This window comes from Symphalangus syndactylus, chromosome 13 (genome assembly GCF_028878055.3).
Source record: "Symphalangus syndactylus isolate Jambi chromosome 13, NHGRI_mSymSyn1-v2.1_pri, whole genome shotgun sequence".
NCBI lineage: Eukaryota > Metazoa > Chordata > Mammalia > Primates > Hylobatidae > Symphalangus > Symphalangus syndactylus.
Genome location: NC_072435.2, coordinates 90,492,354 through 90,509,244, shown reverse-complemented (window position 1 = coordinate 90,509,244; position 16,891 = coordinate 90,492,354). Strand labels below are relative to the sequence as shown.

Sequence of the window (16,891 nt, the reverse complement as noted above, 5' to 3'; positions counted from 1 at the left end):
ATTATATAGTATTATATATCATATACTATATATACTATATATAATACTATATATAGTCACTTATTTATCAAACATTATAATTTATATGAAATGACAATAAGCTTGACACTCAACAAGTTTGTTAGGGTGACAAAATATTGTCTTTTTTTTTTTTTTTTTTTTTTTTGGTAAAAGAGTTTGCTGTGTCATCCACGCTAGAGTGCAGTGGTGCAATCAGCTCACTGCAGTTTTGAACTCCTAGGCTCAAGGGATTCTTACATATATTATATATAATACTATATATTATATATGTTATACTATATATTATATATAATACTATATAAAACTGTATAATATACTATATATTATATAATGTATGCTATATTATATAATATACTATATATTATATAATAATGCTATATTATAATATACTATATGCTATATATTATATAATATATGCAATATATTATATAATATATACTATATAATATATATGCTATATATTATATACTATATAATATATATGCTATATATTATATACGATATATATTATATTTCAAGAAAATTATTACTTGAAATCTCTACTGTGCTGTATAGGATATAGTGTATCTTTGGATATATTAGCTTGCTTTCAGAATAGTATATAATATATAGTTATATACTATATATTATATATATATTTGGAAGGGGTTTTTTTAGACAAAGATGGACTGGCTATATAGTATTAATAATGAAGCATCTTTGCTTCACTAATTTCTTTAGGTGGAGACGTACATCCCCTTGAAAATTTGAGAGACTCAATAAAATCCATAGAGCCAGAGGCAGGGCTACCCTAGGCATCCTGATGTCTGTTACTAAATAGATCTTTTCTTTTTTTTTTTTTTGCATTGTAAGAGGAATAGAAGACTTTCTCAGTTCTCATTTTTTTTTCCATGTTAAAATCACTTCATGCTGTTTTACTGAATACACCCTGACATTTGAGTCTTGTGAAGCATTTTCAGCATTTTTTCTTTAGTTGCAAAGAATCTTTCTCTAGCTTCTGTTGACATGGCTACCAAACCTTCACTCTGGAGCAGCTTCTTTCACGTGAGAACTGTCCTTCACTGAATGAAGCTCATTGTTCAGAGTACCTTTGTTTTGCTGCTGAGGTGTTTTCCCTACCTTGGTTTGGTATTTCCTTCTCTTTAGATGCCTCTGTTTCACAGCTGTCTTTCCAAGCCTTCAGGGACTTGTGGAGAGAGGGAGGGAAGATGACTTGTGGATCTTAAATGATGTTCATCTGATCATTTAACTTAACCGAATCTCCTTTAGTTAAATAAATGGTGCTCTATTAAGTGCTGTCTATGTTCCTTGCAGCATGCTATGTTACATCAATTATCTGTTTTAATCCTCATAACAACCCTATCAAATAGATGTTATTCCTGTTTTTTTCAATGAAGAAAGTAAGCTGTCAAAAATAACCCATTACTTAATAGGAAAACCAGACTTTGAAGTCTGGTCTGTCTGAGCCCTTGTACTTAGTTGTTCTTTAGCAACTGATTGAAAATTATTACTTGAAATCTCTACTATGCTGTATAGGATATAGTGTATCTTTGGATATATTAGCTTGCTTTCAGAATTCTTTTAGTTGCCCTGGAAACCAGAGAAACTTGTTTTTCATCTTCTAAAGATGAAAATGAAGCTAGATCTTGGTCACTTAGAGTTATTATGATGATTACTTGTTAGTGTTATTAAAGGAGATTGGAAACTAGACATAAAAGATTGCTTTCAGTTATGTTTTCTACAGTTTTGCATTGATGATTATGCACCACTGATGATTATATACCGTATCACTGGGTCTGCATATAGAGAGGGAAGAATAATTTCATTGGGAAAATATTTTCATTTTAAAAACAAAGTCAGATGGTTAATGTGGGGACTTTCCCACCTCTACTTTTACTCCATAGTTTCACACTCATTTCTGCATATTTATCATAGCACTTTGACCTCCACAGCTGCTTTGCTTTTGCTTAAAGTGAAGTGATTCCTGGTGTCCTTCATGAGGACAGGGAACCTTATAGAGCTCCATGTCTGTCCATATGTTCATTTGGTCTTTGTAATTCACTGTGTCATGATAGTAGTTCAGTAATACCCTGAGGTCAGGCAGCTGGGTCAGGACAGCTGGTAATTAAGTCACATACCCCTCGCTGGTGCTGGAGATATAAAGCCTGACCCCATAAACAAGGCCATCTGTTTTGTGCTTCATTGCCTCAGATGCTCATACTTGATTTTATTTGCATTTATTTTTTGCTTAGGTCTTCCCTAAGTGATTCGAGCTGTCAAAGCTGGTATGTTAATATCTCAAAAGAATTAAAGATCAACTTAAAGTTAATCTGATTCTGAATTGTAGGTTTTGGGGAATTAGTAAGAATAATATTATCATATGCTTCATAATTCAGAGGCCCATTTCTAGCTCTACAAATTCCACATTAAACAAGCATTTGGTTATTATGACCAGAAACTACAGTGTAGGTGGTTCAGTTTTGCATGCAGAATCTTTGGTAGGTTTTGTTTTAAGGATGAAGTCTAGGTACTTGATGCTAACAAACTCTATAGCTAACTAACATTTTCACACTCTTAACTCCTCCCCCCACTATTTTAATATTTTATTTACCCAGCTTTTCCAGTGTGAAAAATTAAACTCTGGATCTAACTTTTGAAGAGCTAATCCTGCTGTCTTGCATCCTCACCGATTTCATCAAGGAGGTGTTGGTGAATTTAGATTCTTCTGCCTCAAAATAGCTTTGCCTCTGGCTTTTAAGTGTCATCACACTTTCCCAAATTATCCTGGTTGTTAACATTTAGAAGAATAACTAGACGTATGTTGTAATAATCCTTTTATTAAAAAAAAGATGTCACCTCCTCCCAGTGGCACCAGTTTTTGCAATGGCTGAGGTTCATGAAGAGCTGAGAAGTTAAAGATTCTGCGTGTGGTTCCTGTGTGAATTAGTTACATCTGGCATTGGGGCTGTAGCACACAGCTGTCAGGAAATGGTGGCACAAGAGGTGAGGGAATGAGAATGGGGCCAGGGCGGCCGGGCGCGGTGGCTCACGTTTGTAATCCCAGCACTTTGGGAGGCCGAGGCGGGCGGATCACGAGGTCAGGAGATCGAGACCACGGTGAAACCCCGTCTCTACTAAAAATGCAAAAAATTAGCCGGGCGTGGTAGCGGGCGCCTGTAGTCCCAGCTACTCGGAGAGGCTGAGGCAGGAGAATGGTGTGAACCCGGGAGGTGGAGCTTGCAGTGAGCCGAGATCGCACCACTGCACTCCAGCCTGGGCGACAGAGCGAGACTCCATCTCAAAAAAAAAAGAGAATGGGGCCAGGGCTGCTGCATGTGGTTATGGAGGCCATAATTGGGAGTGGAGCCCAGTTATTCAATGACACTTGTTGAAGCAAAAGCACAGTATGGCAGGCTTTATTCAGGACTATCACAATAGGCATAGGGGGCCTGGTGCAGTGGCTCATGCCTGTAATCCCAGCACTTTGGCAGGCTAAGGTGGGTGGTTCACTTGAGGTCAGGAGTTCGAGACCAGTCTGGCCAACCTGGTGAAACCCCGTATCTACTGAAAATACAAAAATTAGCTAGGCGTGGTGGCATATGCCTGTAATCCCAGCTACTCAGGAGGCTGAGGCAGGAGAATCGCTTGAACCCAAGAGGTGGAGGTTGCAGTGAGCCGAGATCGTACCACACTCCAGCCTGGGCGACAGAGCAAAACTCCATCTCAAAAACAAAAAACAATAGGCATAGGGACCACTGCAATGGGATTTTGCAGTAGTGGAGAGAGATTGGGCTCAACTCCAAATATATTATGGGCAAGTGGGAATTTATAGCCAAGGAGGAGCAAAGTGGGAGTTAGTGGATGGAAAATTACTAACAAGAAACTTCAGGAGCAAGGGAGATTCCGGCTAAACCAACTTAAGAGGGTTCTTGCTGAAGACGGACCAGCCAGGGTGATCATACATCACCTGGGCAATGGTAGAGGATGAAGAACCCGAACAATATCAAGGGTGGGAAGTTCTTGCTAAAACTGGATTTTACAAGAAAGTGCACAGATGGGCCTAAGAAAAGATTCAGGAACCTGACTAGTACAGAATCTTTGTCGAGTGCTTACTTAGAATATGTAATTCTCTGGTTGGGCACGATGGCTCACGCCTGTAATCCCAACACTTTGGGAAGCTGAGACAGGCAGATCACTTGAGGCCAGGAGTTCAAAGCCAGTCTGGCTAACATGGTGAAACCCTATCTCTACTAAAAATACAAAAAATTAGCCAAATGTGGTGGCACACACCTATAATCCCAGCTACTCAGGAGATGAGGCAAGAGAATGGCTTGAACCTGGGAGTCGGAGGTTGCAGTGAGCTGAGATCACACCACTGCACTCTAGCCTGGACAACAGAGCGAGACTCTGTCTCAAAAAAAAAAAAAAAAAAAAAAAAAAGGCCAGGTGCAGTGGCTCACGCCTGTAACCCCAGCACTTTCAGAGGCTGAGGCGGGTAGATCACCTGAGGTCAGGAGTTCGAGACCAGCTGGCCAACATGGTGAAATCCCCGAATCTACTAAACATACAAAAATTAGCCGGGCGTGGTGGCAAGCGCCTGTAATCCCAGCTACTTGGGAGGCTGAGGCAGGAGAAATCACTTGAACTCAGGAGGTGGAGGTTGCGGTGAGCTGAGATTGCACCACTGCACTCCGGCCTGGGCAAGAAGAGTGAAACTCTTTCTCAAAAAAAAAAAAAAAAAAAGTAAGCTGGGCGCCGTGGCTCACACCTATAATCCCAGCACTTTGGGAGGCTGAGGCAGGCAAATCACCTGAGGTTGGGAGTTCGAGACCAGCCTGACCAACATGGAGAAACTCTGTCTCTACTAAAAATACAAAATTAGCCAGGTGTGGTGGCACATGCCTGTAATCCCAGCTACTCAGGAGGCTGAGGCAGGAGAATTGCTTGAACCCAGGAAGCGGAGGTTGTGGTCAGCTGAGATCGTGCCATTGCACTCCAGCCTGGGCAACCAGAGTGAAAAACTCTGTCTCAAAAAAAAAAAAGTAACTCTCTGGGTTTCATGGATATATACTCTTAAAATTCTTATAGCCTTTATTAAGTGTACTTCTGCTATTTTAATTATTAAATTTCTATTTTATTCTGACATACTGCTTATAATTTAAAAGAAAACACTGTGGGCCATCAGTCCATTCCGAGCTGCCTAAAAACATCCAGTAGTACTGGGAAAAGCAGAGTTTTGCCTGGTGTGTGACAAGGGCCTCCATTTAGAGGCAGTCATCTCACTGGTCAGTTCAGTTTGTATTTGGCTGGTCTCTGTTAAATGCGTCTTAAATAAACAAGTTCCCTTTTTGGCAATGGTGGCAGACATATGGAATGCAGGGTCTGGCAAAAGCTGTGTCAAACTGGCTCCTTAAGTTACTTAGCAGCTAACATCACTGTCACTGTCATGGCAGAGGAAATACCTTCCAACTGGGAAACAAAAGTTATCCTGCTGCCAGGAGACAAATATAGTCATCACTTACTCCACCAGAAGAAAGGGTGGCACTTATTGCTTTGCTGAGCAAGGAATTCTTGCATCCAAATTGTATTAATCACTAAACTGGTCAAAACAAAAGCAAAAAAGATAACTATAGAGGATGTTTAATTATTCTGCTTTGAATACATTATTCATGATGTGTAAATGTATTCTATAGCCCTGCCTGATAGCAGACAGCCTAATGATTTTCAAAAGTGTTAAGTGGCTCTATTTTCTCTTAGTAAATGTGAGTGCTGATTGAAGCAAGCTGTTGGGAGGTGAAATTTGGCTGATATCCATTTGGTTTCTGGAGATGTTCTGAGTGGTTTTCTGGATTAGAGCTTATAATACTATGAGAATTAAATACTCTTATTTTATGTGATACTAATTAGGTATACAGGTTAGTCCTTTAGTTACTGGTATGAGTAGTTGGCTCCTTTGGGCTGATGTGACTGTTGGATCAATAAACTTAGTCCCAGGTACTGAGTCCTAAGTGAAGGGTTTTTTAGCATTGATTAAGCATAAGAGGATTGGACTTCTTCAAAATAGCCATCCTTTAGAAAAAGAATCCTTTCATATATTATCTGTTATCTGTGAGGTTTTTGGCTGTCCAGAGTTAAAAAAAAAAAAAAAAAAAAAAACCTCATGGGTAATATATGTATGTTAGGGGCAGATGTTGAAAGGATCAGTGGAAGGAACAGTATCTTTTTTGGTTGATTTCATTTGCCTGGTAAATCCCTGAAGGGAAAGCAGTTGGAAATAAAGGTAAGGAAAGATAAGGCCTATTAGTCATTTACCCAAACTTTGCTTTCAGATTTTAATTAAAACTGCTGTTTCTAAAAAGGAAAAAATCTTTGTTTTTGAATCCTCAGGACTGTGGAACAGATTTCGCTCTGTTTTACTTATATCTTGAGGCCCACCCTTAGGGGACAATGAAATCTAGGCAAATACTTATCTCCTACCCCACCCTTTCTAAGTCCTCTGGAGTAATAGGGTGCGGTGATATTGACCTATATTAAAACATAGTACAGATAGTCTAGAGAACACTAAATGAAAAATAATAGGTGAAGAGAAAGATTCTAATTTCTGAAAAGTGTAAACCCTGGTGAATTTATTGAGAGGTTGACAAGAGGGAGGGGAGAATTTCAGGTCCAGAGTTAAAATGTTTCATTTATTCTGTGTGCCAGCTGCATTGCAAAAAAAGTTTTATGTGCAATATCTAATTAAAGTCTCATAACTAATATTATACTCATTTAGCAGATGAGGAAAATCAGGCTGGCCCAAGGAAACACAGTAAATAAGGAGCAAGGGCTTGGATCCAGGATTCTGATTATCAAGCATGTGTCTGCCAGGCACGGTGGCTCATGCCTATAATCACAGCACTTTGGGAGGCCCTAGTGGGAGGATTGCTTGAGCTCAGGAGTTCAAGACCAGCCTGGGCAACAAGTTGAAACCTCGTCTCTACAAAAAATAGAAAAATGGGCTGGGTGCAGTGGGTCACACCTGTAATCCCAGCACTTTGGGAGGCTGAGGCGAGCGAATCACAAGGTCAGGAATTCGAGACCAGCCTGGCCAACATGGTGAAACACCGTCTCTACTAAAAACATACAAAAAATCAGTTGGGCATGGTGGTGGGCACCTGTAATCCCAGCTACTCGGGAGGCTGAGGCAGGAGAATCGCGTGAACCTGGGAGGCAGAGGTTGCAGTGAGCCAAGATCGCGCCACTGTACTCCAGCCTGGGTGACAGTGCAAGACTCCATCTCAAAAAAAAAAATGAGCCTGGCATGGTGGCACGCGCCTATAGTCCCAGCTACTCGGGAAGTTGCCATGAGCTGAGATTGGGCCACTGCACTCCATCCTGGACGACAGAGGGAGACCCACAACATGTGCCTCTCTCCACATGCCTCACCTAGGATGCTCCAGTTGTTGGGAAATGATGACTGAAAGTGGACAGTGGGACTCTTAAATCCAGAATAAAATTAGCTAAGAGCTCCTGGGAACTTTTAAAATAAATGGATTGTGTTTATATTGATGGTATTGGAATAATTCTAAAGACTATTTAGAATTGCGTTACAATTTCCAGACACTCGCTTAGTATAATTGCTAAGTTTAGAGATCAAACTAAAAGGTTTAAGATAAATATGATATAGTATGTTTGAAAATCAAATAATCGTCTCAGCCGCTACTTTTTATTTTTAATTTCCTATCTAGGTGAGTGGGGTAGGAGGAAGGGGGTACTTTAGATTTGTAATTCTGCATGAGAAATACAGCTGTGCAATCTGTATCATTTTAGGGAAGAGGGGGACTGAGGATAAAAGCTTGTTATCAAGTTACATGTGTGTGTATTGTTTTTCCTTCTCTGGACTGTAATAGGATTTCCGGGATGCAGTAGCTCATGCTTCCAGGCAACTTGGGAAACCAGTGATTGAGGACCGGATTCTAAATCAGATCCTATACTACTTGCCTCAGCTGTATGAGCTCAACCGGGATCTCCTGAAGGAACTGGAGGAAAGAATGTTGCACTGGTAAAAATGCACTGTTTTCAGATTTTCCTAGTGTTTCCAATTTTAGATGAAGCCATAAGGGCCCCACATGTGACAGAGATATATTGTTCATTACATTGAGTTGTTTGAATATATTGTCTTTGCAGTTACCCATAGATTGATTTTGTTTTGTTTGTTTTTTGTTTTTGAGATAGATTCTCATTCTGTCGCCCAGGCTGGAGTGCAGTGGCACGATCTCGGCTCACTGCAACCCCTGCCTCCCGGGTTCCAGTGTTTCTTCTGCCTCAGCCTCCCGAGTAGCTGGGATTATAGGCACGTGCCACCACGCCTTTCTAATTTGTTGTATTTTTAGTAGAGATGAGGTGTCACCATGTTGGCCAGGCTGGTCTCGAACTCCTGACCTCAGGTGATCTGCCTGCCTCGGCCTCCTAAAGTGCTGGGATTACAGGTGTGAGCCACCATGCCTGACCAGATTGATTATTTTCAATGGCCCAGAATTCACAACCTTGGCACACCAAGCTCAATACTATTATTTTAAAAAAATCTTTGGTAATGCTGCCTCAGAAGCAAGATGCAGCCAATTTAAATTTCTGTAGGTGAACTTGGGCAATCAAGATTTTTGAGATTCAGTGTAGATAGATGCTATATGCTATATTCACAATGGAATAGTTTCTAAATGTTTTATTTACCTTCTGGAGCTGCAGGTCATAAAACTCCCTTTCCAGTTTTGGAAAAGAGGCCGTTCACTGAAATAATAGGATGGTTGTTTTGGAAAGGCAATTTTTTTTCTTTCGAGATGGAGTTTCACTCTGGTTGCCCAGGCTGGAGTGCAATGGCACGATCGCAGCTCACTGCAACCTCTGCCTCCCAGGTTCAAGTGATTCTTCTGTCTCAGCCTCCTACATAGCTGGGATTACAGGCGCATGCCACCATGCCTGGCTAATTTTTGCATTTTTAGTAGAGGCAGGGTTTCATCATATTGGCCAGGCTAGTCTCTAACTCCTGACCTCAGGTGATCCGCCTTGGCCTCCCAAAGAAAGGCAAATTTATATATGTATGACATCCTTGTAGAAGCTGTAGATTTAAGAATAGGAAAAGAGTACCAAAAGGTTAGTATTGGAAGCTACTTCCACTAGGCTGAAGAAAATAAGTACGCAGAGGCTTTGGTGACTTCTGTGGAAATAATGTAGAAAGATTGGTGTAGGAGGATTGAATTTACTGTTGAAGACCATGGGGAACACAACATGATTAGAATAAGAAAATAGTATCGCCTACTTTCATGTTCAAAATTTCTCTAAACTTTCTTTATATATAAACCAGAAAAATACCTCTGCTTGTTTTGGAAATATTTTGCCTCTGTATGTTGGGTAAATATGGCAGATAAGCAATTAATACATAGCTGTAGCCTAAGTATAAAATAACACACAATTAAGGACTGAGAAATGACTAAAATGTAGTCTTTAAAGGTCATGATAGGCTGAGCGCAGTGGCTCACGCCTGTAATCCCAGCACTTTGGGAGGCTGAGGCGGGTGGATCAGTTGAGGTCAGGAGCTCGAGACCAGCCTAGCCAACATGGCAAAACCTCGTCTCTAGTAAACATACAAAAATTAGCCAGACATGGTGGCAGCTGCCTGTAATCCCAACTACTCGGGAGGCTGAACTGGGAGGCGGAGGCTGCAGTGAGCTGAGATTGTGCCACTGCACTCCATTCTGGGTGACAGAGCGAGACTCCTTTAAAAAAAAAAAAAAGTCATGATAGAAGTAAAATATAACTGGCCAGGCGCTGTGGCTCACACCTTTAATCCCAGTATTTTGGGAGGCCGAGGCAGGCAGATAAGCTGAGGTCAGGAGTTTGAGACCAGCCTGGCCAACATGGTGAAACCTTGTCTCTACTAAAAAACAAATCTTTTTTTTTTTCTTGTTTTAAATTTAAAAAAAAAAAAAATTGGGGCTTATTTGCTTCTGATTTTTTTTTTTTTTTTTTTTGAGACAGAGTTTCACTCTCTTGCCCAGGCCAGAGTTCAGTGGTGTGACCATGGCTCACTGCAGCCTTGACTTCCCCGGGCTTAAGTGATCCTTCCACCTCACCCACCCAAGTAGCTGGGACTGCAGGCATGCCCCACCACACCTGGCTAATTTTTTTAAATTTTTGTAGAGACAGGTTGCCCTGTGTTTCCCTGGGTGGTCTTGTGCTCCTGGGCTCAAGTGATCCTCTCGCCTCAGCCTCCCAAAGTGCTAGGATTGCAGGCATGAGCCACTGCACCCAGCCTAATTTTCTATTTATTAAAATATTTTTCTCTTAGGGTTTAAGTCAATACATATTCTTTGGTGTTAGTTGACTTTCTGAAATAACATTTTTCCATTGGCTTTTAACAACAATTGATGAAATATTTTATTTTCACATTCAAGAAAGTTTGCATATCTACTACGTGCTAGTCTGTGCTCTGAGTATGCAGAGGATATCACAGTGCACAAAACAGACATCCTGCTTTCATGGAGCAGACATTTAATAGGGGAAGGACCAGATAAATAGACAAGAAAACTACCAGAAGCAGTTTCTGAGTTGCAGAGACCTGAAATAGGACACTGTGGTAGCGAATGAAGCTTGGGTGGTCAGGGAAAGCCCTCTGTGAAGGTGGCATATTTACAGTGATACCTGAAAGAAAAGGAGGAGCCAGCCAGGGTTCTATATTTCCAGGCATGTAGAACCATTAGTGGAAGTCTGCATAGTGGAAATGAATTCCATGTCTCCAAAGAAGATAAAGAAGGCCAGTGTGGTGGGAGAGAAATGGGGAAGAGGAAGAGAAGTGTGACAGGGGTCAGAAAGGTCAGGCCTTTGTATGCCAGGTAAGGAGTTTGGGTTTTTTTTCTTTTTTTTTTTTTTGAGACAGCGTCTCACTGTGTCGCCTAGGCTGGAGTGTAGTGGGCGCAATCTCAGCTCGCTGCAACCTCCACCTACCGGGTTCAAGCGATTCTCCTGCCTCAGCCTCCCGAGTACCTAGGATTACAGGTGCCTGCCACCATGCCCAGCTAATATTTGTATTTTTAGTAGAGATAGGGTTTCACCATGTTGGCCAGGCTGGTCTCAAACTCCTGATCAGAAGTAATCTGCCCATCTCAGCCTCCCAAAGTGCTGGGATTACAGGCATGAGCCACCATGCCCGTCCAAGGAGTGAGTGAGTTATTTATTTATTTTTTTATTTTTTTTTTTTTTTATACTTTAGGGTTTTAGGGTACATGTGCACAATGTGCGGGTTTGTTACATATGTATCCATGTGCCATGTTGTTATTTATTTATTTTTGAGACGGAATCTCGCTCTGTTGCCCAGGCTGGAGTGCAGTGGCGCGATCTCGGCTCACTGCAACCTCCCCCTCCCGGGTTCAAACAATTCTCCTGACTCGGCCTCCCAAGTAGCTGGGATTACAGGCATGCACCACCACGCCTGACTAATTTTGTATTTTTAGTAGAGACTGGGTTTCTCCATGTTGGTCAGGCTGGTCTGGAGCTCCTAACCTCTGGTGATCTGCCCGCCTCGGCTCCCAAAGTGCTGGGATTACAGGTATGAGCCACCACACCCAGCCATGACAAACATTTTTTAAGACTCTCTCCTTGTGTTGAAGAATGGTTTGGAGAGGGCAAGAATGGAAGCAGGGAGACCAGTGAGAGTCCAGGCAAGATGGGATGGTGGCAGTGGAAATGGTGAAAAGTAGGCATTTTGAGGTATGTCTTACAAGAAGCGAAAAAAAGGTAAGTTGATGGCTTAGATGTGGACTCTGCTTATCATTGGATATGTTCATCGCTCTCTCTTTATATTTTTTTGTGTATCTCTTCTCTATCCATAGGACTGAACAACAAAGAATTGCTGATATCTTTGTAAAGAAGGGACCATATCTAAAAATGTATTCCACATACATCAAAGAATTTGATAAGAATATAGCCTTGCTGGATGAACAGTGCAAGAAAAATCCAGGTTTTGCTGCTGTTGTTAGAGAATTTGAGGTATTTGCTACCATCTAATGTTGAACATTTCTCTTCCTTTTTGTTGTTGAAGCTTTAATAATAAGTTGCAGTCCTTGAAAACAAAGCTTGCAAGCAAAGAAAAAGTTAAAAAGTAATCCCTTCAAAATCAAAGATGGAATTGAACAATTTAAATGGTGAGAACTCAAGAATGTACATGACTTAATTTTGAAAATATATTATTGCACATGGGAATATTTTGACTTGGAAAGAATTTTTTTTTGAGGCAGAGTCTTGCTCTGTTGCCCAGGCTGGAGTACAGTCACGCATACATTAGCTCACTGCAACCTCCGCCTCCCGGGTTCAAGTGATTCTCCTGCCTCAGCTTCCCGAGTAGTTGGGATTACAAGCACGTGCCACCACACCCAGCTAATTTTTTGTATTTTTAGTAGAGATGGGGTTTCACCACATTGGCCAGGCTGATCTCGAATTCCTGACCTCAGGTGATCCACCTTGCTCGGCCTCCAGTGCTGGGATTACAGGCGTGAGCCACTGTGCCTAGCTGGAAAGAATATTTTGATGGGGCTTTTTAAACTGTGGTAAAATACGTATAACACAAACTTAGCATTTTAACAATTTTCAAGTATATAGTTCAGTAATGTTAAGTACGTTGACACTCTTGTGCAACCAGATCCCCAGAACTCTTTTCAACTTGCAAAACTGAAGCTCTATAGGTATTAAACATTAACTCTATTCTCTCTTCCCTCCCAGGCCTTGGCAACCACCATTCTGCTTTCTGACTCAATGAACTTGATTAAGGAACATTTCTTAACTTTTAATTTAACTTCTTCTTTTATCCTAACAACTAACTTACAATGATGGATGGGAAATAGAATTTATGTTTCCCTTTAGATAAATAAATATCATGGTTTTGGTGCCAAAGTTAAGAAAAAGTAATAACCTGTTTAGAGCATGTGTCAGCCAAAGCTTTGACTTTTAACTCAGAGCTGTGAGGGTGGAACCCGGATTTAATTAGAGGTAAAATCACAAGTCCCCTCCACCAATTTGGAGTAAAATTTGCATACTATGTTTTAGTACTTGTTTCTCTGTTTTGAAGCTTAAAAGATCGGTGAGTTCCAGTCACACAAAACTAGAAGTGAAAAGGGTTTTTTTTGTTTGTTTGTTTGTTTTGTTTTTTGAGATGGAGTCTAGCTCTGTCGCCCAGGCTGGAGTGCAGTGGTGTGATCTCGGCTCACTGCAACCTCCGCCTCCAAGGTTCACGTGATTTTCCTGCCTCAGCCTCCCGAGTAGCTGGGATTTCAGGCGTGTGCCACCATGCCAACTGATTTTTGTATTTTTAGTAGAGACAGGGTTTCACTGTGTTGGCAAGGCTGGTCTCGAACTCCTGATCTCGTGATCCACCCACCTTGGCCTCTCAAAGTGCTGGGATTACAAGAGTGAGCCACCTCACCCGGCTGAAATGAAAAGTTTTTAAAATAGTATGGTATTGCTGATTTCTGATTTGTGCAGTAGACAAATAATTAAATTTTAAAGTCATCTGTAATTTTTTCTTCTTTTCCTCTCCTCTGTTGTCTTTGTGCTATCAAAAAACAAAGTGTGATGTAATTGTGGCAACTGATGATTGACCCAGGTTTTGGTAAGAGTCCAGTGAGTTGTGTTACCTTGTTAACAAAAGAAAACAGGGAGCCATAAGGCCAGGAGAATTAGTAATCTGGGTTAATGATGCTTGGATGAAAGATACTTTCTTAACATGCGTTATCATTATAATTTCATAATCACTCTGTGTACCAGATAGTGGTGGTACATATTTAGAAAATGATAAAAGTCTGAGCAAATCTAACAAAACTTATCCACCAACTTGCGCTATGTTAGAAGCGTGACTTTTATTTTGTAGTTCTTAGGATGCAGGGACGTTTTCACTTGGCCTTTTTGATGACTCCTCACAGTAAACTCTTAGGTTGGAGAATGAGGGTGAGGCTCAGGAATGGGCCGAGATAGATACCTGTTGTACATACTAAGGAAGAGAGGTTTCAAGGGATAACCAAATGTCTTTATAGTCAAGCCAAAATATGGTTCCATAATCAAATGTTCCTATAAACGCTGTGATTTGGGGGCTATCTTTTTATAAGGCCACTCATCTGCAAAAGACTTTTACATTCCTCAGACTTCTTAAAGAAGGGATACTTAGCAAAGCCGCTTTTCAGGTTATCTTTACTTTCTACAGTTCTCCCCTCTACCACCATTATTTTGACTATATTGACCACAAGGCTCTGATTATCATTTGAATCCAATTCCTGGCAGTTGTATTTCCGCTGCCTTATTTTAGGGGCCATGCATTTCCTTCTTGGTCCATTGGGATTTGTTTGTATTTATCAATACAAGTGGGAGCTGCTGAGTAGGGTAGGCTCTAACTAGCCTAGGACACAGACTGTGGCTACCACGCTCTTTGAGAGGGTTGTTAACAAGTTTTTCCTAGGAGCAAGTGATTTCAGGGACTGCCTACAGGAAAGGGTGGAGGTTGGTGGTCAGTCTGGCTGGGGTTCACTCTCAGTGTATCTAACAACTGTACCTTAAAATAAAAGGGAGCCTCTCTACGAATCTCTTTCCAGAGTTGCTTGATGTTTAAAGTTTGGCTTCCTGAGGACTTGAATCGAGGTCCCTTGCTTCTTAGAAAACACCGTGTTTATTTTGGATGCCTTCTCCTTTCAGATGAGCCCTCGCTGTGCTAATCTGGCCCTCAAGCACTACCTGCTCAAGCCGGTTCAGAGGATCCCCCAGTACAGGCTGTTGCTGACAGGTGGGCTTCTCCAGCATTTTGCCAACCACCCAGTTGGTTTATCCATCAGCCAACTCTTCTTGCCTTCATGAAACTTGGGTGCCTCTCTTTGTATATCACCCCAGTCACCACATTGCCTAATACGTAGATTTGTAGATTGCTTATGTACTTCACATATACGTTGCCTGAACTGAACGGCTTTCGGTTCTTTGATCATCCATCCATGTTTGCATTTTCACCTCGGCATTCATACATGTAGCTACTTTTTAATTCAGAACATCTTTGACCATCCCAAGCCCATACCCCTGCATCATTTCACCTGTCTAATATTATTAATTCCAAGAAGGTACTTTCCCCAACTACTCGAGAATGGAGTTTAGAGGGTCACTCCCACATATTTATATAGCACTATCATAGCCCTAGTTACTTGCCTCAGAAGGTTGTTGTAAGGTTTGATTACTGAGCTAAATGTGGACAGTGCTTAGAATAGTACCGTAGCTGGGTGCAGTGGACATGCCTATAGTCCCAGCTACTGGAGAGGCTGAGGCCGGGAGGATCTTTGAGCCCAGGAGTTTGAGACTATCTGGGCAACATAGACCCCTGTCTTAAAAAAACAGGAATAATGCTTTAATTATAACAAGTTCTACATAAGTATTAGCTTTTACTATTATTAGTAATAGTAGTATTCTTATCCTGATAGTTATTTCCTTATCATGATAATTAGTCTATCTTCTACTAGACTGTAAGCTTCAGAATTGTAGAGCTAGGTCTGTTTGGTAAGGAAAAAAGAAGGAAAGAAAAAAGCAAAAACACTGTGTTTGAGTGAAGGAACTTGCTGTAATCAGGCCTTTATATTCACTGGCTCTTTAAATCCTCACCATAGCCTTGCAAATATCAGTTTTATCTTCACAGATGAGATAACAGGCTTATTGAGATTAAGTGGTTTGGCATCACAAAAAGGCTAGTGTAGTCTCAGTACCAAACATAGTTACCCAACACCTACTACTAGGTTCTCTGGAATATTTGCTGAACTATATTGGATGTACAGTGACTTAATATGCATATATAATATGCATTAAAATTGTATCAAAATGGACAAGAACATCAAAATGTGGCCACAACCGTAAAGTCAATGTGTTGTAATTTTCTATAAGTAAATTTGGAGGTACTTGGTTTCTGTTACTCTCCTTAAGAAATGCTGTGCATGCTTTTCTTCTTAACTTCACTCTCTTAAGCCAAGAGCTATATTGGAGATAATAGATGAATCCTGAAAAACCAGGATTTCCTCATTTGTCTTTAGGGAAAAGCCTTCAGCACTTAAAAGCTTGCCTAGTGACAGACTGCTCACGAGGAAGACCTACCTTTTAGCCCCAGGACAGGCTGGAGTGCAGTGGTGCCATCTCGGCTCACTGCAGCCTTCATCTCCCAGGTTCAAGCAATTCTCCTGCCTCAGCCTCCTGTGTAGCTGGGATTATAGGTGTGCACCACCATGCCCAGCTAATTTTTGTATTTTTAATAGAGGCGGGGTTTCACCATGTTGGCCAGGTTGGTCTCAAACTCCTGACCTCAAGTGATCTGCCCACCTCGGCCTCCCAAAGTGCTGAGATTATAGGCGTAAGCCACCACAACTGGCCCTTAATTTAAATTTCTAACGATGAATCAGGCATTAGGTTTCTCTCTGGAATGACATAAAGCCAACTGAATAATTTAAGGATATCCTGTCCCTCTGTACTTTCTTTCTTCTGCTTTTGGCAGAGATTTAGAATACACAGGACAAAGGGAAGTACTGATACACATGTTGTGTTTTTGCTAGATAAATTCATTGCTCTCATAAACCAGCTATTGAATAGGCTCTTTCCATAGCTGTCAAATGAAGTACTGTTTTCAGTGGCAAAAGACAGCTGTAGTTTCAAATGGGAGGGGAATGGAGCAAGAATCTGAAAATTTAATGCAAAGATTAATTTTTACATATTATTTATTTATTTATTTGAGACAGAGTCTTGCTCTGTTGCCAGGCTGGAGTGCAGTGGTGCAGTCTCAGCTCACTGCAACCTCCGCCTCCTGGGTTCAAGAGATTCTCCTGCCTCAGCCTCC

At 41.1% G+C, this 16,891-nt stretch overlaps 1 protein-coding gene across 1 annotated transcript in view; it reads left to right on the top strand.

Moving 5' to 3' along the window:
* The window catches only part of FGD6 (FYVE, RhoGEF and PH domain containing 6), a 139,825-nt gene that overhangs the window by 69,983 nt on the left and 52,951 nt on the right, over positions 1–16,891 (top strand). Inside the window, exons 6-8 of the mRNA XM_055238380.2 lie at positions 7,911–8,062; positions 11,886–12,042; positions 14,731–14,818. Coding sequence (XP_055094355.1) covers positions 7,911–8,062; positions 11,886–12,042; positions 14,731–14,818 — 397 coding nt within the window. The remainder of the gene's footprint in view (positions 1–7,910; positions 8,063–11,885; positions 12,043–14,730; positions 14,819–16,891) is intronic.